The sequence below is a fragment of the Pongo pygmaeus genome, chromosome 19, assembly GCF_028885625.2.
Source record: "Pongo pygmaeus isolate AG05252 chromosome 19, NHGRI_mPonPyg2-v2.0_pri, whole genome shotgun sequence".
Classification (NCBI taxonomy): Eukaryota; Metazoa; Chordata; class Mammalia; order Primates; family Hominidae; genus Pongo; species Pongo pygmaeus.
The window spans coordinates 54350304-54375417 of NC_072392.2; the positions used below are offsets into that span (position 1 = coordinate 54350304).

General features: G+C 53.8%; 1 protein-coding gene and 1 long non-coding RNA gene across 4 annotated transcripts; one reads left to right on the forward strand and one right to left on the reverse strand.

Moving 5' to 3' along the window:
- Positions 1 to 894: 894 nt before the first annotated feature.
- On the reverse strand, positions 895 to 8687 carry LHX1 (LIM homeobox 1). Of its 2 annotated transcripts, XM_063655686.1 has the most exons (6): positions 8247 to 8687; positions 7127 to 7754; positions 4998 to 5224; positions 4624 to 4901; positions 3144 to 3309; positions 900 to 2757 (listed from the first exon to the last, which is right to left on the reverse strand). In XM_063655686.1, the coding sequence occupies exons 2-6, from the start codon at positions 7294 to 7296 to the stop codon at positions 2378 to 2380; spliced, it is 1221 nt and encodes a 406-aa protein (XP_063511756.1). In that variant the 5' UTR covers positions 7297 to 7754; positions 8247 to 8687; the 3' UTR covers positions 900 to 2377. The 2 variants fall into 2 exon arrangements, with proteins under 2 accessions (XP_054312886.1, XP_063511756.1); XM_054456911.2 differs by having other exon boundaries at positions 895 to 2757; positions 7127 to 8687.
- Positions 8688 to 8835: 148 nt separating this feature from the next.
- LOC134738647 (uncharacterized) lies at positions 8836 to 19482 on the forward strand. 2 transcript variants are annotated; one of them, XR_010124552.1, is made up of 3 exons: positions 8836 to 8925; positions 12000 to 12618; positions 15392 to 19482. It is a non-coding gene; the product is annotated as an uncharacterized LOC134738647 (long non-coding RNA). The 2 variants fall into 2 exon arrangements; XR_010124553.1 differs by having other exon boundaries at positions 12000 to 12307.
- Positions 19483 to 25114: the final 5632 nt, after the last annotated feature.

Here is a 25114-nt window from a genome sequence, read left to right on the forward strand (position 1 = left end):
TAAATAAGGAAATAAATAATCCAGAGTGAAATCTAGGTGATATGGAAAAGAAATCCCAGAACTCTAATAGCATCTGATACTGAAACACACACATCCACAAGAATATTTCATAGTAGATAAAATATTCAAATTTCTTCCAAGTCTAATGAAGGACTGGAAAGAATCGAGCTACTTTTAGAACATTTTCAGTTGAAATTTGATTTCGATATTAGTTATTTTTGTTCATCTTTCAGAGAAACTTAATATGTATCTTGTGCCAGGCAAAATAGTTTTCCTTCTGGGGAACTTCGAAGGTAACAAATACTATAAAACAACAATTTCATATCAGTTCTGTGAAAGGGATTAAAGTATTTCATTTCTAGCTGTACTATACATTCATTTTACATTATCTTTCAAACCACCAAATTAGAAAGCCTTTACATTATCTTTCAAACTACCAAATTAGAAAGCCGGATTATCTATAGGAAATGAATTGAAACTGAAAAGGACCACCTCTAACTATGTATTACGAGTATCTGATACTCACAAGCCCAGTTTTGCACGTGCAGGGAGAGTGAAAGAGGGAATGCCTTGAATCTTATGCCTAATCACAGACCCAGACCACTCATTTTTTAGCCATGATTTGATTTCTATTTCAAATTCTATATTAACTTATCAGCAAACATCTCTTCAACGGTATCAGTTAAATCCACAGGATGTAAATCTGTAGCTAATAACAGCAGGAAGCCACAGAGAAAAGCTTGGCTGGCATTAGCAAAAGGTTTCAGCCACAGCCAAGGCAAAAACAGATATATCACCCCAATCCTGCCTCTCTTTTCCACCTGGCTTCTGAGGACCCATTCAGCTCCCCATCAGGGCTCCCCTTTGAAAACATCAAATAACACACCAATTATCTAAACATCAGATTTTCTATTTTTATTAAAAACTCACAAATTTATTCAACATGTTTTCTTTCATACAGTGAATGGTCTAATATGCACTGGAGGTCACACAAGCTTAGGTTTATTAGAACAATAAAAGACATATGAGAAATTTAATATATAAAGAAAAAGTAGCAGCTGTTGACTGCATATTTGACCATAAAATTTAAATATTTTGGACTTTTATTTTAAAGACACAAAAATAAAACCTGTGTGGGTCTATATAAGTCATATTAACAATTCCATGAATGTTCAACAGGACAAAAAATTAGCAAAGATGTTTTTTTTTTAAACCTTGTAACACTTTTTTTTTTTTTTTTAACACTTTCTCAGGTTGCTGGTGCCAGGCACCTTTACAGTATTTGTGCTATAATTATTCTATTTGGCAACTGTCTGAATAGCATGTGTTCTCTTTGCCTCGTGTAAACAACACCTTTTTACATACTAGCACAGTGAGCCGAAAGCCCTGCAAATCTGTCAGAACATCTACAGGAAAAGAAAAGGAAAAATTTTGGTTGATTGCTCAAAACATTTTGTTTTCGAACAAGAGGTTTCAAAACAGGATATATTAGTAAAACACTGAACTCCTGAATTTAACATTATACGTAAACAGTTGACTGTTTTTAGTTCAATAGTCTTTTTTTTTTTTTTAACTTTTTGTGTGTGAAGGTAGAATACTTTTCTTGTACAGCTGATGTTCAAGTCATTTTACTGAGCGGTCTGGCTGGAGACCATCCTACCGAGTGTGTCCGTGTACGTGTGTATGTGTGTATGTGTAGTTTTGCGAAGGTAGAAGAGTTGATATGGAGGGCTTTACATTTAGAATTTTGCAATTTTGGCAAAAACAAAAACCAAAAATCCAGATAGACAAAAAATATATATATAGTCCCACCTGATGCACGGCAGGTCGGCGTTTCTGAAGCTTTAAGAGTTTGTTGTCGCTGTTGTTGAACTCTGAGACAACACTAATAAGGGATATCCCAGAGCTAGAACCCTCCTGGCTGGCCCGGGAGCGCCCTGGGCCGCTTCGCTTCCTTCACCCGGCTGTCCTCACGGCCTCCCTCCCCACGGCTCCTGGCATCGCCAATGGCTGTGCGCACCCGCGGCTGCCCTGGACGTCTTTTCGCCGCCCGCCTGCAAGGCGCACACGCCCGCGGGGTCTGTCTACGGATCCGGGTCCAGGTGGGAGTTGGGGAGAGGTCTGCGTTTCCTTTGGGGAGCCCCAGTTCTGCACGTCGACAGCCAGTGCGCGGATCCCAGTCCCACCTCGAGGCCGATTTGGATCCTATTTCGTGTCCCCCTTTTCCATCCGGTCTCCCCAGAAGGAGAATGGTTCTCGAGGCTGGAGGAAGGGGGTGGGGACTTGCTTTTTATGTTTTTTTTTCTTTTTTCTATTTTTCTTAAATAAAGGTTCATTTCTGTACAACCACGAACTCCGCAGACCGTGCGAGACCCCGCTACCACACGGCCGCCTCGTTCATTTCGGGGGGGTGGGACAGGTGGTTTCCATAGCTCGCCCCACCGTTGACCGACAGCGACGAGAAGGGCGGGCTGGGCCCGAAGACCTCGGCCGACATGGAGTGCAGAGGCCCGGGCAGGCTGGGCTCGGGGCTAGGCGAGTCCCCGGGTGGGTGCGCCAGGATGTCGGTGAACCGCTGCGCCTCGCTCGACGGGTGGTGGCCCGGCAGCGGGTGCTCCAGGCCACCCAGGGGCGTCCCGGACGGCCCAGATGACGGCACGAAGGGTAGGTCCACTGGCGTCTGGGCCTGCGAGGACGGGGGGCCTTGCGGGAAGAAGTCGTAGTTGCCCCCAGGCCCGTAGTACTCGCTCTGGTAATCTGCGGAGCGGCGGGGAGGGAGCAGGACGTCAGGGCCCGGCCAGGGGCCGGCGGGACCGAAAGGGAGGGAAGACGCGACCTCGGCAGGCTGAGGAAGGCCACGCGGGGAACTCGCGGATCGCGGGGAGCCCTTGAGGGCCTGGGTGCAGGGAGGAGGCTGGGCGCAAGCCCGGGAGCTGCCCCTTACCAGCCACCCCGGTCATTCAGGGCCGTGAATTGGGCCCTCGGTCTCGCCGCCTCCCCTTGATTTACTCCCAGCCTTCTCCCTACTCGCCCCAACTCTCCAGTGGCTTACAGAGAGCGAGGCGTGCCCCCCCGCGCTGCCACCCGCTTCCAACGAAGCCCGCCCCGACCTGGCCGTGCCCAGCCATTCGGCGCGCACCCACCTCCGTAGAAGGAGAAGGGGCCGTTGGGGATGAGCTCGCCCGGCTCCAGGCGGTCCACCAGCGGCCGCATCCGGCGCGGACTGCGGAAGAAGGCGTGGCGTCGGGCGCCCAGCGCGCTCAGCTGCTTCATCCTCCGCTCCTTGGAGCGCCGGTTCTGGAACCAGACCTGCAGCATATGGCGGCGGGGTGAGGCCACCCAGACTCTACCCCCGACCCCGGGGTGCTCCGGGCCTAGCCAGCACCCCTCCACCGCCCGGCTAGCCGACTCCGCGCGCGCGCGCGCGCGTGTGTGTGTGTGTGTAGGGTAGTGGTGACGGTGCGATCTCTGACTAGGACCACTCAGGGCGGACCCTGAGCCAATGGTGAGCAGGAATCCCACAGGAGGACCTGGACAGGCCGCCCTGTCTGGAGGGGGGACAGTTGTGGTATAGCTGGGGTTTTTCTAACAGTCACACTATCACAGTTACAGCTTCTCTGGGGCTGTACACACATAGAGACTACGCCTCTCCAAAATAATGTCAGACACACACCGCGTTTCCATTTCACGGTCTCTTGCAGCAACCCTCCCCCCAACCATGACAGAGACACAGAAACAGCCTGTGATACCAAAACCTACAGTCTCCTACACCCATGCACAATCTCACAGTGCCAAACATACTTATCCACAGCTTCTTGCCAATAGTGACACAGACACACGACTTCTCATTCATGCACACGGGTTCTCACAGTCTCCTGTAGGCCTCAGGGCCTTCCGTGTTGCACACGTGTGCACATGCACAGCCAGCCTCCCAGGCAGGTACATCCACCCACACCCACGCAGGGCATCCAGGACCGGTGAACCGGACACCTAGCACTGAGCCAGAGACTGCCCCTGGCCTGGAGCTTCAGCAGTCTCACCTCCTTTCCGCCCACAGGCCCAGCTGCCTCCAGGTAGCCTCCCATCCCCATTTCACTCCAACCCGCTGGAAGCAGAGCTGACTCCCGCCGGAACCACCTCTCTTTGAAGGGGAAGTCCCTGATCTGGCGCTTGTCTAATTGGAGCAAGCGATCACAAAGTTGGAGTTGCAGACTTAGGAAGAGTTCACTTTGTGCAGAAGGCAGAGAGACTGATTGACTCTGGGGGACACAGACTTCTCTGACCCTTCCGAACCCGAGGTGGGGGTGGGGTATGTGCAGAAAGAGGGCTCTCCACTCTCTCCAGAGTGTTCAACAGTTATCCTCCTCCAGCCTCTGGCTGAACTCCCGTCCCTCCCCCTCCACTGCCACGATCACCTCTGTTGGGCTGGGAAGAGGACTTTCTAGATGCTCGAAGGCATCAGGCATTTCATAGGTCCCACAGGCTCGGGATGTGTCTAGGCACCCCGCCTCCGGACTCCATCTCTCACTTCTCTCTGGATTCAGGGCTCTCCCGGGCTCGGCCTGGATGCCCAAAGTGGCAGTGTGGGCCTCTGTGGGATGGAGAGGCGCGCCGGGGCCTGACCTGAATGACGCGCATGTTGAGGCCGGTCTCCTGCGCCAGCTGCTCGCGGATGTGGCGGGTGGGCTTGGGTGTAGCAGCGAAGGCGGCCTTCAGCGTCTCCAGCTGCTTGGCTTTGATCGTGGTGCGCGGTCCCCGCCGCTTGGCGCCCAGGTTCTGGTCGTCATTCTCGTTGCTACCCCCTTCCTTGTCCGACACGTTGGCGCTCTCCGAGTCCTTGGCATCGTCCTGCGACGGGTCTTGGGAATCCGGAGACAAACTGGGGTCACTGCCCGTGGTGGCTGAGAAGAGGGAAGGGACAGATGAGCCGGGGCCTTGGCGAGCCTTCCTCCCCCAGGACCCGCTTGCACCTAGCCAGCCAGGAATTGGGGCCTCACCTGAGTGAAGGCTGTTCTCTTTGGCAACACTGCTGTTACTTAGGTAATCCTCTTTGCAGACGAACTTATTCTCATCGATGATGTAGAGTTCCTCGCCAGTGGAGAGCTGCTTGTTACACATCATGCAGGTGAAGCAGTTCAGGTGAAACACTTTGCTCCGCGCTCTCCGCACCAGGTCGCTAGGGGAGATGCCCTGCGCGCAGCCTGCGCATTTGGTACCGAAACACCTGCGGGGGGTGGGGGTGGGGGTGGGGGGCGGGGGCGGGGATGGGTCAGCCAGGGGCAAGGGGAGACAGGCGAGGAGAAAGATGACAGCGAGAGAGGGGGAAGATGTAAAAAGTGGAGGAAGTAGGAGAGGAGGAATGGAGCACAGAAAGAAGGGAAGAGAGAGATAAAGAGAGGCAGAATTCCGGTTAAGCAGGTGAGAAGGCAGTAGGAGAGAGAGCGCGGCACCAGGGAAGAGTCAGGGAGGAGATACACGCGGTTAGAGCCAGGGGCCCAAGCTATCCCCCAAGCCCCAGCCTCACTCCCAGCGTTATCCCAAAGGAAAGATGCATCGTCTAAAGAAGGTGGCAAGGCAGTGACCTGTGTGGGCTGGGGGAACAGGGGCATTTATTTTCCGATTAGATTCAGAAAAGTCGAATTATAATTAGAACTCTATATAAACGTGCGCGGAGCGCCGCTTTTCTCTCCTTCAACGCAAAAGGACCCGCACATAGGCGTGGGGTTGGCTAGGTCTAGTCCCGCTGTTGGTAAACAAACATAGCCGCGGAGAGCCCCCCCGTAGCCTTAGCGGGGCCGCCGCCACGCTCTTGCCTAAAGCGGGGCAGGTTGGCAAAAGCGGGAGCTGCGGGAGCTGGCTCTGGGCGCTCTGCCGCGGGTTGTGGAAGCCAGGCTCAGGGACCCACTGGCAGCGGGTACGAGTACGGCTTGCCACCCTCCCGCTATGATCCAGTCCTTGAGGAAAACCGGGCAGCCCGCGGAGGCTCAGAGGCTCAGCCTGCGCGTTCTCCCGAAATACCAGAGAGCACGGAGCTTTGCTTCATGGTTCCACGCAACCCAACCCCAGGCACGAGTCCTGGAGCGGCATTGGGGACAGCGCGTCTTGGCCCTCTGAGTGGCTTTGAATCCCTCTTCCTCCTGCTCCCTGGTTTGAACTATGACCACAAACTCAGAAAAGCAGAGACCAAGTCAGCCGAGTAAATTGCGAGATTTCACATCCGTAGGGTGGAATTACAATTCGCATTTGTGCCCGTTCTTCTCTGTTGACTTCTGTGTTTGTGTGGATGGAGCGGCGAAATTGTGAGTGTACGATAATATAATTAAAATGCTAAACGGATAAGGGGGGTAGGGAGAAGTCTCTCCACCAGCAAGCTAGAGGTCTTGGCTTTCCCCCAGGTTTCAGCAAGGAGGTTGCTGGCTGTGGCTGGCAGTTTCCTAGGAGGACTACTGAGCGGAGCCCGTGGGAGTCGGAGTCGCCTGGGGCTGAAGCCGAACCACCAGACAACTTCGGCAGCCAGGGAAGCAGGAAAAAGCTCCGGGCACTTCGCAGGCTACAGTGCAGCAGTTTGCCCAGGTCTGCACTCGGAGGCATGTCCGGGTTTGGGGAAGACCCCCGGGCGTGCAGGATCGGCCTTAAGGCCGAGTTCTTTCCAGACACTCTACGCAAAAGGCTCGGAGCTTCCCGCCAAGACCGCTCGGGGTCGGAAAAGGTAGTGGCTGGGAGGGAGCCTGGGCTGTGCCTGGAGGGCAAACAACCCCGAAGGCCTGGAGAATGCAGTTGCTGCAGAGCTTGGCTCCGGGAAAGACAGCAGTCTGGGCTACAACGCCCGAGGCTGCCCTGTCTCTTCCAAGCTTGAAAGGGCTTCTGGGCCGAGTCAGGCTCAGATCCTTTCTTCCCAGGCACATGCAGCCAAACCCAGACCCATAGTTTCCAGGATGCAAGCAGGGCCGCGTCCCGGGCTCCCAGCGCGCCAGCTGGCGGAGAGGCGGGCGCCCGCGGGACTTGGCTGCCCTCTCTAGAAGCAGTTCCTAACTGGGCAGCGAGGCCACGCTAACCTCTGATCCGAAGCTGGCCGGGAAGGGCCCGCGGGGAGGGAGCGGCAGAGGCGTGGGAGGAAAGTACTCACCGGAAGAAGTCGTTCTTGCAGTAGAGTTTGCCTTCCCTGGAGAAGCACTTCTCGGTCAGGTTGCATTTACATTCACAGCACTGGACGCACTTGACGTGCCAGGCCCTGTCCAGCACGTTCAAGAGAAAGCGGTCCAGGATGGGCCTTTTGCAGCCGGCACAGTGAACCATGGTCTTTGGTTTGGTCTGATGAGGCCCAGAGAGAGAGGGGCAAAGTAGAGCCCAGGGGATGACTCCTGAAGACAACCGGCACGAGCTCCCCAGTCTCTCCAAAAAGAGGACACACACTCGGCCGTGCAAGCCACAACTCGCACCAGGAAATCAAAGTAGGGTGGAGGAAACGAGGCTGATCGGGGCCTGGGGGCGTCTCAGTGAAGTGTGCAGCCGGGGAGTCCCGGGGCCCCGGGCTGGAGCGGCGCCGCCTGAGCTCCTGGGGCGAGGAAAAGAAGTCTCAGGCGGGAGAGAATGCGACCCTTCTGCTCAGAGCCCGAGGAGGAGTGAAGGTCAGTGAGAACGGCGGCGGGAACGGAAATAAATAAATAAAAACGGAGAAGAAGAAGAAGACGACGACTCGCCGAGCTCGAGTTGCGAGGAAAGCGCCGCTGAGTTCTCTGGGGCTTGAGGTAGAGCTGTCAGAAGTCAAAGTGCATCTGCTTTTGTCGGTGTATGAGGGCGAGTGTGTGCGTGCCAGGCTGCCCACCACTGGGATTTTCCCCCTCTTTTTAAAAAAAGGGAAGGAAAGAACAAAAGGAGCAGAGAAGCTTTGGATCCTAAACTGCCAGCATCGCGCTGCGGGTCTGGACGCGCCGAGCGCCGGCGCTGGGCCTGGGGGAGGGGGCGAGGGCCGACCGCGGGAGAAGGGAAAGAGGGGAGGGTAGGAGGAAGATCTTGGTGTTGATTGCTGTTGTTGCTTAGGTTTCCCCGCTTTTGGAGAAGTGTTTGTGTCAATCGAAAACAGAGAGGGACAACTCCGGGCGGAGGCAGCCAGGCGCACTCGCTCCTTCCCTACCGCCCCAGCCCAGTCACCTCGGCCCTTGGCCTGCCTGGCGGCCTCCGTGTCCTCAGGGCGACCCTCCCTGCGCCCGGGCTCCTTCGGGAGGCACTACGGGCTGGCTTCTCACCGCGCCTGGCCGTGCATCGTGGCTCCAGTCACAACTCGCGGCCGCCTGGGCGCACAGCCTCGCATCGCTCGGCCCACGCTCTGTCTGCCTCCGTCTAACCCCACAGTCGCTCGACTTTCTCTCCTTTTCCTTTTCCCCTTCTTTTTTTCGTTGTGGTGGCAAATCTGGGTTTCCTTTCTAGCCTCCTTCCTTTTTTTTTGTTTTTCTTTTGCAGCGGGAGGAGTCGGGGAGGAGGGGGGCAGCTTGGAGAGCTTTAAAAAAAAAATGTCCTGGCGCAGCGGCTACAGTAGGCCGGCGGCTGGAACGGCTCGGCGCGGACCGCCGCTGTCGCCGCCCGGGCCGCGGCTCGTTGCTGGCCCTCCCCGGGCGCGTCCCTCAGTCCCTGGTCTCCTGGCCCAGTCGCCGCCCCGGTGCGTCTCTCCCCAGCTCCGGCGGCTTGGTCACTGCTCCTGGCTGTTGGCTGAGCTCTGGAAGCCCCCTCGCCTTAATGCAGCGCCCGCCGACGTCACTGCGGCCTGCGACCAATCAGCGCCTCGCGGTCCCTCTGTAAACCATTCTGCATCCCCCGGCCCGGGAGAGTGCGGGGAGACCGCGTTTAGAGGATCAGTGGCGGCGGCACCCGCGGCCCCGCGCGGCGCGGACGGCGGGCAGCACCGTGCCTGGGCCCCCTCCTGTTCCGGTAAGGCGTGGGTTTCGATGGGAGGGACAGAGAGAGAGAGGGAATAGGCGCAGGCGGAGGCCAGAGTTCTGCTGTAGAGTGGGGGTAGTCCAAGACCGAGCCTTGTGGAAGGTTGGGGTGCAGCCGGGTCCGGAATCCCAGGCGGCTCCGCTGCACTGCTGGGCTTTGCAATTCAGCGGCTGTTGGCATTGTCCCCCCGTACTTTCTTGACCTGGAAGTTTGTCCCAAGCGCAGCGCACATCTTTGGAGGGGGAGGGGGCTCTTAGCAGCAGAATCTCCCTCCTCCCGTCCCTCTTTCAGTGCCCCCTCCCCCAATCCATCCAAAGTCCACAGGGTCCGGGTCTTGGGCGAGCTGAGTGTCTGTCTCCCGCAGAGCACTCTCGCAAAGTTGATTCGGGCGGTTTCCTGATGGGGGCGGGGAGACCGGAGGCGCGGCGCCGGCGCGGGGGAAGGAGTGGACCGGGAAGCGCCTCGGGTGAGGAGTTGCAACCCTGGCGGGAAAGTTCTGAGAAAACTGTGATCCGGAGACACCTTTTACGTACAAAAACAAACGACTAGGCGGGAAACCGAGGGCTCCAACGGCGGCTGGGGGTCGTGGTCGTGGCGTTGGGAAGAGGGAAGGAGGAGGGGGGTGCCGGGACGCCACGAAGAGGCTGCAGTAGATGGGCGGGCAGTGTATGGGCAGCGTGTACAGGGATTCCAGTCCTCCCCTGTCCAGGCTTCGGGTTGGCACCGGCTTCCCCAGACAACAGCAGACCACACCCTCCATAGTTCACACCTCAGGGAACCCGTAACTCCCTAATCCCGCTCTGGCTAGGAACTCGGGACCGCCGCCCCCAGGGGCGCATTTGCCCACACGTGGGGGACAGATCCTGGTCTAGAGTGCCTTCGCCTGGAAGAGTTACTCTAGTTTTTCGGAGCACTCAAGTCAAACCCTAAATTCCGTTTCGACCACACCTGTTCTGGGTCGGCTTAACCAGGATTTCTCCTGAAGTGGAGTCTGAAGGTGGTTGGGCTGGGCGGTCCCACTTTTGCTCCCCGTTTTTGTGCTTCGGGGGAGGGGGTGCTAGGAAGGCTCATTTGGCCCGAGCATGGAAGGCAGTGATGGTGGGCGTCCCTCCGGAGCTGGCTGGTATTGTGGAATTGGCCTTTGGACCCCACTCGCGATGCGCAGACCAGCCGGAAGCTGAAACGGGGGAAATGCTAGGGGAAGCGGAGTCGCAGTGAACCTGGGCTGGCAGGGAATCCTGCTGTGCAGATGGAATACCCTCTTCGGACGAACGGGGAAGCTGCTACAGCGAATCTGGCTTGCGCTCCGTGGAACCGTGGGGTTTTAGGGCTCTGCCAACGCCCCTTTGCTGACTCCGCCCGCACCGCCCAGCAACCTCGAGGCCCACAGGCAGCCCCCGCCTTGCCGCCGGCGTCACCATGTCATGGAAACCGAAGCCGCGGAGACCCGCAGTGCGACTCGTTGGCGTTCTGCCCTGACCCCTGGGTGCCGGGACCCTAACGCATTCTCCACACCTTCTTGCACATACACATGTGGGCTCCCCGCTGCGGGCCGGAGGAGCGTAGGGGACTAGTCAGCTCCCGCCCGCCGCCGGCCTCCGCCGGTCGCTCCCAGACCCCGACGCGGGGCAGGGCAGAGGATGGAGAAGGCGATTCTGCGATCTAGGGGGCGGGCTCCGCGGGCTCGGACTCGGCTTCGCGCTCCTCCTGCGGACCCGGCTTCGCGCTCCTCCTGCGGACCCGGCACTTCCCGGCGGGAGACAACAGGTACTCGGTAGGATTCTGGCACCCCCGGAAGCGCCAAGAGCGTGTGGCACGGGGTCCCCACTTCTTCCGCCCGGACCCCCAGGCGCCTCCCAGCTTGTTGCGCTGCGTGAAGCCTGCGGGGAGGGGGCCAGTCCAGCCTTGCTGTCCTCACACTCCTCCCCTCCCCGCAGCTGTCCGGGTTCTCGCCGCCAGCACCCTCGACCCAATCGCGCCTTTCTGGAATCTATAGTGGCCCCAGTCCCGGGTGGCTCGCCTCCGCCCCCGTCCCAGCTGGGCTTCTTCTCATGCAAAGCAGAGGGGTCACGGTGGAGTGTGCGGCGGTCAGTGGGACCTACCGGACGACAGCTGGACCTAGTTGCCCGCCCTTCCCCAACCCAAGGCCTGTCACCTCCCTTCGGTGGGCAGGAGGAGGTTGCTCCATCCATTTGGGGGTGCAAGAACCATGGGACCTAGGTATAGGGGAAAGAAGGCCCCTCCCCACAGACGGACCAGCGAGGCAGGGGAGTTGAGGGTGAGGACAGGACGCTTGCTCTAGGGCGTCAGGCTCCGCTCGTCCTGGTGTCCAGATGGCTCAGTAAACAGGTCCGCAGGAGCCAACCCTGGCGTCTCTGCAAGGGGGGCCGGGAGCGCAACTCAAAGTGTGCCTCTTGGCTCCAGATTCTAGGTTTGGAGTCCAGATTTAACTCCTCCACGGGGACAGCACATTAGACTAATGGTGGGTTTTGTTTTGTTTTCGTTTCCATTGAGCTTTTGTTTTAAAACACAATCGGTCGCAGGGACATGGAGAGAAAACTGACCAGGCTTTCTAAATTCGCCATCTCCGAAGCCGCTCAGCTCAGCTCTGCATTTAAGCCACTGTCCGTTCAGCCAAGAGCACCAACCTTCCCTCCTCACCCTCCCGGCCACATTTATTGTCTGCATCCTCAACTACGCAAGCGCTTTCCTACCCAACGTCCTCCACAGACCCACAGCCACTTACACCGCCCAGGACCTGTACATTCTGGACCAGGGTCCGCGGGGATCATTTTCGCCGATAGCTCGGTGACTGAAGAATCCTTTCCACCCTCCTCCCAGGCACCCCTGGATACGGCCCCAGAGGGCCTAGGAGGTGACTTTCACAGTCCAGGTTTCTTTTCTTGAGAAGCTCCTTGACGATCAGCCCCAGAGGGACCCTGGTCAGAACCCGGGTTGGAGAGGGTTCTGTCAGCCCTCCCCAGCTGCCATGCAGTTTGGGGAGCCTGAAGGTGCCCCTCTCAAACTTCCACTTCCCTTCCTTCCCCCGCCCCCGCCCCCTCCAGGTTCCAGAATGACGCTCGGCCCACGGACAGAGCCTGCCCAGTCACTCTCGGCTGCTATTGATCCCGAGGATGATGGCCGCCCCTGGCCACTTCCCTCCTCTCTCTTCGGCTCCAGAACAGCCCAAGGAGCAGAAAAGAGTGATAAGGCCGTGAAAGGAGGCGCCTGGGACGTAGCCAGCTCTAGGAGGTTACCCCATGCGGAGTACACACCCTGCTACACCCATCCCGGAGGAGGGAGGAAATAGCCAGCCCGGAGCACCCCTGGACTCTGCCGGTCTCAGAGGCCACGCAAACTCCGCCCAGACTCGGTGAGGCCGCGGTAATGCCACGCAGGGAACTGCGTGGATAAGGTCGCTCGGATCTGAGCGCCAAGGTCTCCCGCCTCTCCTTCCCGTCTAGTTCTCTCCGGACTCAAATTGCCTTAATCTCACCCATCACTGTCTCATGGAAGTGATCTACTCGTGTGCAGTACTTTACAGCTTGTATCACTGTCTCCCCTGAACCGTATAGCAAGCGGGTGGTGGAGGGTGGAAGAGAAGGGTACTATCTCCACTTTCCCGGCCAGGAAGCCCAATTTAGGAGGCTTGTCCGAGATCCCTAGGTCAGCGCACTATTTAAGGTGAGAAGTTGGGTGGGGAGCTTGGCACCTTGCTCCAGTGTGCCCTTTGCGCCTGGCCATGTTTTAAACCAAGGGGGGCTTGGGCTGGTTAAAGGGGAGCAGGGACCGCAGGGCCAGGAAAGGGCAGCATCCGGCAGGCCGGGGCGTCACGGTGTGCGCCTGGCCTGGCTAAACAACTCCGGCTTCCCACGAGCGCTGGAGGGACCCTGGGCATGGGGCAGGGGCGTGGGGGGGGGGGGCAGGGAGCGGGTGGAACAGCAAGGTCAAGCGTGGAGATCCCAGTTGCGAGTCAGCTCCGCGCCGCGGAGCAAAGACAGGACGTGGATAATCTTGGGAGGGAGACGCTGAGCTGAAGAACAGAAAAGAGAGATAGAGGCAGAAGTGAGGAGAGAGGGACAGGAAAAGAAAATAAAGGCAGAAAACCAGAGAAAAGATGAGACGGAGTGCGGAAAAGCAGGCGGGGATAAAGGAAGGAAAGATCTGTCGGGGAAATACGGGGAGAAGTGGAGGAAAAGAGAAAAGAGACCCAGAGAGAGACCCAGCCACGAAGAAGGCCGCGGGTCCCGGCGCGGAGCCGACGGCCCTGCAGGCACGGAGGGGGCGTCCCGCGGGTCTGGGGGTGTACGGCTTTGGGACAGGCGAGTGCGTGCTGAGAGAAGGAGGCAGCGTGTTTGGTGGGAGACTCTGCGCCCGTGGAAAAGCGGCTCTGGGCAGAAATCCAACAAATAAATAAAACGTCTAAGACGGCGTGACAACAATGTGTATTTGGGTGCGTGCCCGTGTTCCTCTGTCTGAACACAGTCACACCCAGTAAGGAAGACAAACGGGGCTCGTGCGTCACAGTAATTAATCCTCTCACTAATTGACTCTCTCCCCTTACCTAATGGCGGTGGTCACTGCCGATATCTGGAGAGACATCAAGTAGGGGGAGACAGAGAGAGAGAACCCCAAAGCTAACGACCTTTGGGACTGGGATTGAGTTTTTTCTGGACTTGGCAGCTCTAAGCCCTGCCCCCACCTCCACTTTTGGGCAGAGTTCCATAGATGTTGCTGCCTTCCTTCCCCCTCCAGGTTTTGGGCAGCATTAATAAGGATCTCCTCAGATTAGGGTGATGTGGTCACACACACTGAAGCCCTTCTACCGCCCTCCACCTGGGGAGATCAGTTTCAGAGGCTGAAAGCCACCCCTGTCCCCGGGACATTTCTTACCCCCCTGCAATACCAGCTCCCCCTCCCATGTTGTTCCCCCAGGGGCCCAGACCCTGCACCCCCTTCTTTCAGGCAGTACTAACTCTTCCAAGGACCTGGGCGGTGTCCTGCAGTCCCCTAGGGCAAGTGAGGTTTTGAATGGGCTGAGAAGCAGTCTGGGGTTGGATGGAAGGAGAGAGCGGTGGGAGGTCAGGGCAAGGATGGGGAGAGGCTTCCAGAGACAACCCTCCTCAGACTTGGGTTGAGAGACACAGAGGCGCAGAGGGGCGCAGTTGCCACCAGGCAAGAGAGAGGCCTCTAGGGACAAAGGAGGGAAAGGTGGGCTCTGTGCACTGTGGGAAGCAGCGCCAAGTGTGTGAGAGGCAGGAAGGTGGTCATGTCTCTGTGACTGTGAGGGTGACAGTTCTGGTCTCTCTGTGTGAGCATGGGGAAGCCCCCTATGTTCCCTCACAGCACCCTCAGTTCTCAGACTGGGGAGAAGAGGCAGGGGACTGGTCTGGGACTTGATGGTCCTCTTGGTAGCTGAGTTGGCTGGAAGGGGTCCAACGCCTACAGTCTGTCTGGTAATGCAGCTTTGAGGCTTGGGTTTGGGAGGTGAATGTCAACTCTCACCCCTGTGAGGTGGCAGCTTTGCTCTGTTGGCCTCCTTAGAGGCTAAATAAAGAAATGCTGAGATCTATAAACCACCCAGCCCAGACAGAAAAAGGAGGGAGGAAGGGCAGCTCCCTAGAAAAAAATCCACCCCCCCACCACTAAACACAATTTTAATTGTCTCTTGGGAACATTTGTACATTTGACCAAAGTAAATCTCAAAGCAGTAGCAGCAAAATGAGTCAGAGGGGCTGGTGGTCCAGAGAGAGCTGGGGATCGGAGATGGGGAGGCGAGGAGAGGTGGCAGGCATGTTTGGGAAGGTGAGAAACTTGGCTCCTTTCCCACCATCTCTGTCAAGCTTTAGAAAGAAAGTGAGCAGGAGAAATAAAGTTCCAGGGGAAAGAAAGAGAAGGGCATATAAAAGGTAAATCCAACCCAGAAAGGAAAGAAAGTGAAGAAGAAAGAAAAAGGCAGGGACGGGGGAGAGACTATAATAAAAGAGGGTGAAGGTGGCCCCAGGAGGCTGGGCCTCATCCCAAACCATCCGTCTTCATTGTTTCCGTGTGTGCAAAGGCAACTCCGGCATAAGGAAAACCCACTATTGGAGCCGAGGCTTTATTTTATATCCTATACATCAGGAGGGAGGCAAAGCTTTATTTTCGCCAAGAGACAGATATTTTATTTCTCTCTTACGGTTTTATGTGTGAGAGATGTCAGGTTGCCACAATGGATGGCTAATGCATAGGCAAGAGGAAGCCGTGTTGGCATGCTTTGTGTCATGGGGTCTTGGGGGGGTGAGCGGGCCTGGGATTTAGGGCTGATGGGACACTCTGGGGGATTTCTGCTAAAACATCTCTCTTCATAAATCCAGAAGCATGGTCAGCTCAACAGGGAGAAGAAGGAGTTTTAGAGGGAAAAGAGTTGGGCTTAGTAATAAACGAACACACAAAGGAACCGCTTACCTTCCAACAGGCTCGGGCAACAGGGGCACGACAGCCCCATGGAAATGCAGAGACCCATGTCCACGCACACAAGCGCCATTCACAGGGAAGTATTTTCCTGACACAAAATCCAATGTCAGTTTCCTTTCCTTTCCCCGTTTTATATTTTTCCACCCCCCTTCACCAGAAATATTTTTTAACCTCCTCAGAGCCTTGGCGGAAAAGAGCCATTAATTTGCAAATCATCTGATCTGTGAAAGGGTCAAGATGCCTGGTTTTCACTGCTAAATCCAATGTCTTGAGTGGACACAGAGGCACACACAAGCCCGTCATGCTGCCAACCCTTGGGAGCGTAGGTGCCAGATCTGAAGCCAAGAAAAGACTCCCTCTCCTCCCGGGACCTGCAGCTGAATTAAGCCTTAGATTCCAAGCTGCATAATGTTCATATTTTTAAACCTGGAGAGAAGTGGAGAGATGAAGGGGGACAAAAAGAGGGGGAACTTTGCTAATTAACATGTTCCATTCAGGACTTAGACTAATTGTCTTCCCCACTTCCAGCCGCCCCCCCCAACCCCACCCAAGCCATTTCTTACAGGAGTTGCTTTTATTCATTCTCATGTCCCACTCTTCTCATTTTTGGATTAATATCTACTTGTTTAATATCTACTGTGGAGCAAAAACGTGACCATGCTCTTTCTTTTCAGAGGGTTGGAAGCAGCACAGATTCCTAGACAAGGAGCTTGGAGACTTGGCTACACTGTCCCTGGCCATTGGGGAAGACATTTAGCCTTTCCGGGCCTCAGTTTTCCCATCTGTAACATGAGGGGATTCGGCTAAATGATTACTGAGGTCCCTTCCAGCTTCGACCTCCTCTGACCGAATGAGATAATGTGTGAAAACACTTTGTGAACACTAACACCGGACGAATGCCAGGGATCATGATTACGATTCTAATCAATCCTCTTTTCTTCACATGGATCTTGGCTGTTTAGTGCCAGCAAGCAGGCTAAATAGGGGGCTGAAAGCAAGAAAGCTTAACGGAGATGGAAAAGCTCTGTGCCGTGGACGGAAAAAAAAAAAAACCCCTGCATCTCCATAAACATTGTGTCTCTGTGTGCCCCCTGAGGCCTAGTGGGAAGGGTTGGGGAGGAGGAGGCCTGACTTGGTATGACCCTGTGTGCCCCCCTGAGGCCTAGTGGGAAGGGTTGGGGAGGAGGAGGCCTGACTTGGTATGACCCATTTCAGTCTACATGGCGGCAGAGAGTGTATTTCTTCAAAAGCATTGTTGGTCTCCAAGTGACTGACATGGGAACCTGATGGGAAGGCGATTTGCAATTGTTTTTTTCCAGGAAGAAAGAAAGAGCAAGGTGTAGCTGATTAGCAAGTTAATTATTTCAGTACCCCAAGGGTTCCAGTGTGGTGGTAAGTTGTCCAGCCCTGGTATAATTTCACAGTCTGTGCATTTCCTGGTGAGCACCTGGGGTGCCCGAGTCTGTCTCTTTCTCCTTCCACCTGCCTTGTGTCTTCCTGACACACCTGGGGAGATGAGCAGGGGCTGGGGAGGTTGATGGTACAAGGTACACATTCGGCTTAGGCTGCGGGTGGGGGCCACACCGAGAACAGGGTGGAGGAAGCCCAACTGATGCCATCTACCTCCGCTGAGTGTTTAATTATCTGGCCCTTTCTTCTTTAAAAAAATCTTTTGTTTAATAAATATTAATGAGGCGGGTTATCGGAAAGTGTAGTTGCCATGAGGTTATTTCCCTAGCCTTAGCATGGAAAGAAACTGGGTTTGAGGAGCCTTTCGGCCCCTCACCGCCTCCTACCCCCACCAGCTCTCCCGTGCTCACGTTCCGCAGCAGCTCCTCCGGTCTCACTTCAAGATTTGATTTCCCCTTGGGGGAGGGGAGGGGAGGGGAGGGAGGATCGTGTGGTCAAATGGACACTTCCCCTCGGAGAGATAAGTTGGAGATGTGAACATTAGCCTCAAGAATTAACAGCTTCTGCCGCTCTCTGCTCTCGGGGCTGAGAGGGCCAGCCCCCCCCGCTGCTCCTTCCGAGATGGATGAAGGGAGGGCTCTACAGTTTACTTAAGAGTGGTCCCATCTGCTCAGACTGGCCTTTCATAAGGGGAGGGATTTATGCAGTGTCCTTGTGCACAGACCTGGGATTTGGCTGAAAACCTTGGGCCTCTGAGAATATTACTGAACGCTAAAACGTTCAGCCATGGAGATGATTCATGATTTTGTCTGCATGGACAGGGTGGGTGTGTGTGTGTGTGTGGTGTGTGTGTGTGTGTGCGTGTGTGTGTGTGTGTGTGTGCGCGCGCGCGCGCACGCCTGTTTGTTGGGGTTGCACGCACAGTGATGATGGGTGCTATTCACCGTTCTCACTTTGAATCCAAATGTTAGGAAACTTTTTTTCCTTCTGTATTCACTCAGGAGACAGGCCCTGGCACCAGGCTCTGGAGAGCCCACTTCCTGACTCCAGCGGTGCGAAGATGATACAATACTTTCTGGTGTTGACATTCAGCTGTCCCCCAAACAGGTTGGCTGATAGCCCTGCTGGTCCTTGGAGAGGGGCCGGGGGCTGTCTAAAAAGACAGTTCTGATGACTGCTTCATTGCTAGTGGCAGAGGATTTGGGGCACAGGGGTGGAGTTAAGTCCAATTGCTGTTTAAATTGGACTTGGCCTCCTTTATTTTACAGTCCTAAGGGGTCTCCATAGGAGAAAAAGTAGCGAGAGAAACTTAGAACATAGGAAAGCAAGCATAGGGAAGAGTTTCTTGTCTCAATCTTGGTACTGCTGTGCCAAAATGAAGCCCAGGGATGGTTAAAAACGGATCCTAGGGGCTGGGCACCTTGGCTCAGGCCTGTAATCCCAGCACTTTGGGAGATCAAGATGGGAGGATTGCTTGAGGCTAGGAGTTCCAGACCAGCCTGGCCAACATAGTGAGACCTCATCTCCAAAAATAAAAACTTAAAAAAAATTTTAAAAAACAAAAACAAAAATACAGATCCTAGGGAACAGAGCTTTGAGGTTCCCTGTGGGATCTTGGCCTGAGTCTTGGGAGATGAAGTCCTTGGCAAGTTTGAAAAGATCTGCAAGTGCCATCTATTCAGGGGACTAAATGTGATTTTTTTTCACTGCCCAGTGGCTGGTAAGGAAGGAAGCACTTTGCATTTTCAGCTTGCAGGATGGTTATTGGTGGTCCTACCATCTTGCTCATGTTCAAGTTTGGTTGTGTAGATGAAGACCCCAGCTTCCCAGCTCTTAGTTTTTCTTTTCCCTCAGGCCATTCATAATTTAGCTAACATTCTAGTCCATTGACCAGCACACATTTTGAAAGGTGAGCTGGCAAGCCTGTAACTGTGTGCAAGGTTGTTCGCATTTAGGCTCCGGGAAGGATATAGTTTCCCCATAAGAAAGAAAAGTAGGCGAGAGGCTGAGGTGGGAGGTCACTTGAGTCCGGGAGGCAAAGGTTGCAGTGAGCTGAGAACCATGCCACTCACTGCCTTCCAGCTTGGGTGACAGAGTGAGACCCCATCTCAAAAAAAAAAAAAAAAAAAAAAGAGAAAATAAATAAAAGCAAGGAACTATTTATATGAATATTTTAATGAAGGATTTACCAATCTGATAAGTACAAAGCTCCTTTTCCTCCTTCTGAATGAGTAACTATGTCAGTCAATGTTGAGGGTCTGCAGAACCTATAAAAAAATGCTTTCTTTGGTCTCTCAGTTTTAACACATGCTGGGGCTTGGGCCTGTCTCTGACAGACTGGGGAGGAGTAGACACATTCCAGAGACCAGGTCTTGGAGTGTTATCTCTTCCCCTACCTCAAATCCTCACCCTCCACTTTATCTGTCTTTAGCACGAATGCAGAGACCTCCTAGGGAAGTGTGAAGGGATGGGTTTTCATCAGGTTTGGGGAAGGAAGGGGAATAAGATGAGCCCCAAAGAAAGACGGGGGTCACTTGGAATTTTTAGATGACACTCTTTTGTTATACTTTTCTTGTGTTGTGTATTATGTCCTACAAATCGTGCATTTGTTACAGTAAGCCACAGTGTGTATGTGTGTTTGCCAAGTGCTGCTTGGCCAAAACAGTGTTAAATAAAATTGTAAGAAATGCTACCAGGGCCTTGCATGGGTTATTTAATTCTATCAATGATAAACAACGTTAATGTGTAGCATCTCAGTTGGCACAATATCATGTTTCATTTATAGATGCTGAGATATATTTAAGCATGAAAGATACAGTTTTCCAACATATATATTTCCCAGTGATTACTTAGGGGAAGTGTGATAGAAACAGCAGAAACCTTTCTGTCTCACGTAAACCTGCATCCTGCAAACACAGACTGCCAGTCACACTTAGTCACATGGCCACCCAGTCATGTACATATTTTCGTATATATGCCTTCACAGGTAAGTGTAAATGTAGATTTTAGAAATGTAGATTCAGATTTCTGTACTGGTACACGATTCTAGATATATGTAGCAGCACACTACAGTCCGCTTTTCAAAGTCTTTGTTACATTTACACATTTTCTCACACACTTACCTATCCTGCTGCATAGACAGATGCTAACAGCAATATGCGTATCATCCCACATGTCGACATGTATGTGTACACATGTTGGTACTCTCACTGCCAAGTGCTGATGTGCCCGGAAGGATGTGTGCCCACATACAGGAGACTGTTCTGCCCAGTCTCCTCCTGAAATGTGCATTTGTGTGCATGTGCACATTTGCACACACACATGCACACTCCTCCACCCCTGCTCTGGGGAGTACACTAACATTCACTGACACGCTCCGTATGGCCATGGAGCAGCAGCTGCTCTGTTACTCTTGGAGGCTCCAGACCTGGTGGACAGTTTTTTTGACCTGGGAACTGTGTGTTTGCCCTATGAACTCTGAGGCCTTCAGGATGGGAAGCCTGGAGGATCAGGGTCAAGATGCCAGCCTGTCTAGCCTCTGATGAAAATAATATGAAAACGTAGGAGTGGGAGAGGGGGTTGGGTAGCTGGTCTCTGCAGACAGATGCCTCCAAAAGAGGATCAACCTTTTATTTGCTCATTTGACAAACATGTCAGAGAGGTATATAAGAGTCAGGATGCCTGATCAGCTTCTCTGATCCTGATTCTGCTGCCAGTTAGCTGTGTGGATCTAGGTAACCTGCTCTCTAGGTCTCAGTTTGCACATCTGTAAAGAACGGGCCTGGGGTTGGACGTGGTGGCTCATGCCTGTAATCCAAGCACTTTGGGAGGCTGAGGCGGGTGGATCACCTGAGGTCAGGAGTTTGAAACCAGCCTGGCCAACATGGCAAAACCCCGTCTCTACTAAAAATACAAAAATTAGCCAGGCATGGTGGCAGGCACCTGTAATCCCAGCTACTCGGGAGGCAGGAGAATTGCTTGAACTCAGAGGGCGGAGGTTGCAGTGAGCCAAGATCGCGCCACTTCACTGTCCCAAAAAAAATAAATAAAAAATAAAAAAAAGAATGGGCCTGGATGGGCAGTTCTCAACCTTGGATGCACAGAGGAATCATCCGAGGAGCTTTCAAAAAATACGGATGTCTGGGCTCCACCCCAGACCAGTTAGATCAGCATCTCTGGGAGATGAGTCCCTTGCATCTTTTTTTTTTTTTTTTTTTTGAAGCTCCCCAGGTGATTCTATGTTCAACCAAGGTTGAGACCCAGTGGCTGAGATGGTCTCCAAGGCTCTTCTAGACCAAAAGCTCTATGACATGGAGGACTTTCCATACAAAAAGCACTGTGCTGGGTACCAGGGCGCCCTGCTGAAACATCTACATTTACTTGTATAAGGTCATTAAAGGTTATTAAAAATTATTATTCTTTCAGTTTAGGCAAAGAATAATTTCAAACAAAGTATATTTATCCTGGAAACACTCATACTTGCATTTCCAGCTCTCTTTCTGTGTCTTTGTTTCCTTTCCAATTTATCTCTCTCTGACGCACTCATCAAACAATTATATGCCACATATACAAATACTATACGTGGGGATCTGATAAATGTGATAGATACCTTTGCTACCTACACATATTTCCTGGCTAGCTCCTCACCCAACCTGTTGGATGGCATAATATTTTTAGCAGGGTAAATGATAAGACACAGGCTCCAGGAGGAAAGTTTTCTCCCCCCACCCCCCAAGCCCAGCTGTGAGTCAGAGAACACTAGCCCCCAGGCCCGTGCCCCAGTTCTGGAGGCTGGCATGGTGCTGAAGAACGCATTGAGCTGCGTGTCCTAGAAAGCTGCTCTCAGACCTGGGCCTTTGGGAAACCCACATTAATATTCTCCACTAACAGTTCCCCAGGCAGGGCCAGTCCCCCTTGAAAACAAACCTGCTCTGTGACCACACTTGCCAGAGAAGACTGCCTCTCATCCACAGTAGCGTGCAGAAGGCAAAACTGAGTCAAGACATCCTGAGCTGCAGCCTGCAGGCCCCTTCTCTGTTGGAGGATGTTTAGGAGAGTATGGGGGAGGGCTTCTGCCTCTCATCTGCGGTGGGATGGAGGAGAGGGTTTTCATTCTCCATGGAGGGCCTCCACTTTTCCCTCCATGTAATCACTCTCACTCACTCAGGCCTCCGAGAGAAACTCAGACGGGAGCCTGCTTCTCTCTTTCCCTCTCTCCCTTTAGCTACACTGGCCTGCAGAGTTTTGGATGAGTTTTCTTTAGGAAAGTTGTCCCAACCTGGCCATGGTGGCGGCTCTTCTGTCCAGGTGAGTGCCAGAGTAGGGATCAAGGCTGAGACCCGTGGGTTTGGTCTCTAACCCTTTCATTCACTCCTGTTTGCTGCCTGTGTCTTTGTTTATCTCTGTATTTTCCCCCCTCCCTTTCATTTTGTCTTCTCCCCTGATGACATACAGAATCAAGTCCTGGCCACCAAGGTGGTCTTGAACATAGCGTAGGAGAGGTTGCTGGGCACAGCGGACCTTTTATGCCATGCCCAGTCCTTCTTCTCCCCTCCCCTCTCCTTTTGCATAGAGGATGAGTTTGGTGTTGAGGAGGGAGAGGCAGCAGGGGATCCTCAGATTCTAAACTGTGATCCAGGGCCCAGCTTCCCAGGCTTGAGTCCCTTCCCAGGGCCCACCTCCCCTTGGGCCTGGGGAACGTCACACCCCAGGAAGTGATGGATTCCCCAGGCACCTTCAAAGAGCTCTGCATTTGTTTGCAATGTAGACCTTGAATCTTGCTCTGGTCATAAACGTTGTTTATTTTGACTAGGACCTACTGAAAGGGGCTGAGAGGTATAGAAGGCAAAGAGAGAATTCTGTAGGGAAGATCATAAAACCATTAGCAAGGCAGGGCTTCTAGGGGTCACAGGATCACAGACATTTTCTGGCTGGAAGGAGCACAGGCCATCAGGAAGGTCAGAGATGACCACTTTGTCAGCAAAAGGCCTTCAGGGGCCACACAGGGCTAGGGTGGGGGTCTTTGGGCCTCTTGTGTGTGAACTGTTTCTAGAAAGTGGACCTAAGGTATGGGGTCATGACCCCCCTGTAACCTTATGCCAGGCCGGGGAGGCCAATCTTGCTGAATCTGATGGATTTGCCCTCCTGGTGGGAAGAACCAGTTGCCTGGCTGTGTAGCAGAGCCTCCTATCCTAGGGAGTGGGCACAGCTCCTGGGTGGAAGATTCTGCTTCCAGCAGCTCCTGGGGAAAAGACTTTGCTTCCACTATTATTGATGGAGCAGCTGTATGTGCCAGGGGCTGTGCCTGATGCTCTTCTAGTACCTTGTCTTATTCACCCTTCGAGGCAATGCTTGAAAGAGAAGTTTTCATCTCCATTTTGCAGATAAGAAAACTGAAGCTCAGAGAGGAGAGGTGGTTTGTCCAAGGTCACACAGCAAGTTAGTGATAAGGCTGGGAGTAGGCTTTAAGACTTGGGACTCTTTCAACTTAATCTTCTCCACATCTCTCCTCTTCTTCACCATCCACTGTGGTCTGGTCTTCTGCAGACTGAGAGAACAAATGGGAGTAGGGTTCCCCTCCCTCTAAAGCATATGTTGGGCTGACAAAAAACTCAGGAACAAACTTCCTTCTTTTTTTTTTTTTTTTGAGACAAAGTCTTGCTCTGTCACCCAGGCTAGAGTGCAGTGGCATTATCATGGCTCCAACTCATGGGCCCAACCTATCCTCCCACCTCAGCCTCCCAAGTAGCTGGGACCACAGGAACATGCCACCATGCCTGGCTAATTTTTAAATTTTTTATAGAGATGTCTCCCTATGTTACCCAGGCTGGTCTTGAACTCCTGGACTCAATCAATCATCCTGCCTTAGACTCTCAAAGTACTCGGATTACAGGTGTGAGCCACCGTGTCCAGACTGCAAACTTCCTTCTTGTAGGGGGAACAGCAGAGTCTTGGGCCCCTTCCAGTCCCTGGCTCACTCTTCAGAGAACATGCTCCCATAAATCCAGTCCACAGTCAGGTAGCTACCCTGGTTGCCTTTCACTCGCGGTGTGACTCAGAGCAAGTCACTTCACCATTCTGAGTCACACCTTCCAGATCCACCTCCAGACCTGGGGGCTCTGTGGAAGGTGAGGCTTGGCAGAGGTGGTGGCAAGCGGAGCCCTCTTGAGCTCCTGTTTGGTGTAATAACTCAGGGCTGGGCAGGAGGAGATGAGACTTGGTTTTGCCCCTAAACCTGACTCAAGTTACATAAAGATTCTTCAAAAGCAGGCAAGGCAGGGCTTGGTAAGATCCCTGCTGAGCCCGTGAGAGGCGCAGAGCCAGGGCAGAGGCAGCTTAAGTAGCAGTTCTTCCCTGATCCCCTGACTGTAATCCAGTTGCTCAGAGAATGGAAAATCCCTTTCGCCTCCCTGGCCCCCTCCCCCACAAAGGCCTCCTAATAGGCCTGCCAGCTTTGGGGTGCTAATCTGCCCAGACATCACTCTGTGAGCAGGTTGCCCAGGGTTCCAATCCCAGCCGCCCCACTGTGGGAGATGGGGAAGGCTGGGCGGGGGGTGGTTCTGGGGAGTTGAGTGTAGGGGATTGCCTGCTCTCTGGCCTGCCCAGAAGATCAGAGAAACAAACAGGCTCTGTGCTGAAAGAAACTTTGGGGATGGAGACAGGGCACAGGACTGGAGGGAGGTGGGCAGCAGGGCTGGGTCCCCTGGCAGAGGTGCCTTGGACAGGGCTTATTACGAAACAGTCCCTGTCACCTCATCCGCCAAGCTCCTTTCATTTTTATTTAAAAAGGGCCCCTTCTCCAGCAACTTCATCTCCCCACCCCCTACACTTTCACTCATCCATCCACTGAGCCGCTGACAGCTGCCCTGCGGGTGAACTCCTGATCCTCCCGCGGCTGGGGCTGGAGCGATACTGGAGGGGCTCAGGCCAGATCACTGCCCCCCTCCAGCCCTCCACCCTCACCTCCCAACACACTCACTCACTCCCTCCAGATAAGCCCACCTCCGTTCCCCTGAGTCAGCCAGAGAGAGAAGAAAACGAAGGAGGTGACAAAGCAGAAAAAAGGACCGGGAGGAGGATGAAAAGAAATAAATGAAGAGTGGAGAAGAGAAAGAAAAAATCAAACAGAGGGCTAAAAATCAAACAGTGAAGGAGGAAAAGGGAGGAACTGGAGAAGGAAGGAAAGAGAGGAGGAAATGAAGTACAAGGAGAAGATGGAAAAGCAAGAGGAGAAAGGAAAGAAGGAAGGATGAAGAGAGAGAGAGAGGGCAGAGGCTGGAAGACTGGAGCCCAAGCCCAAGCTATCATCCTTAAT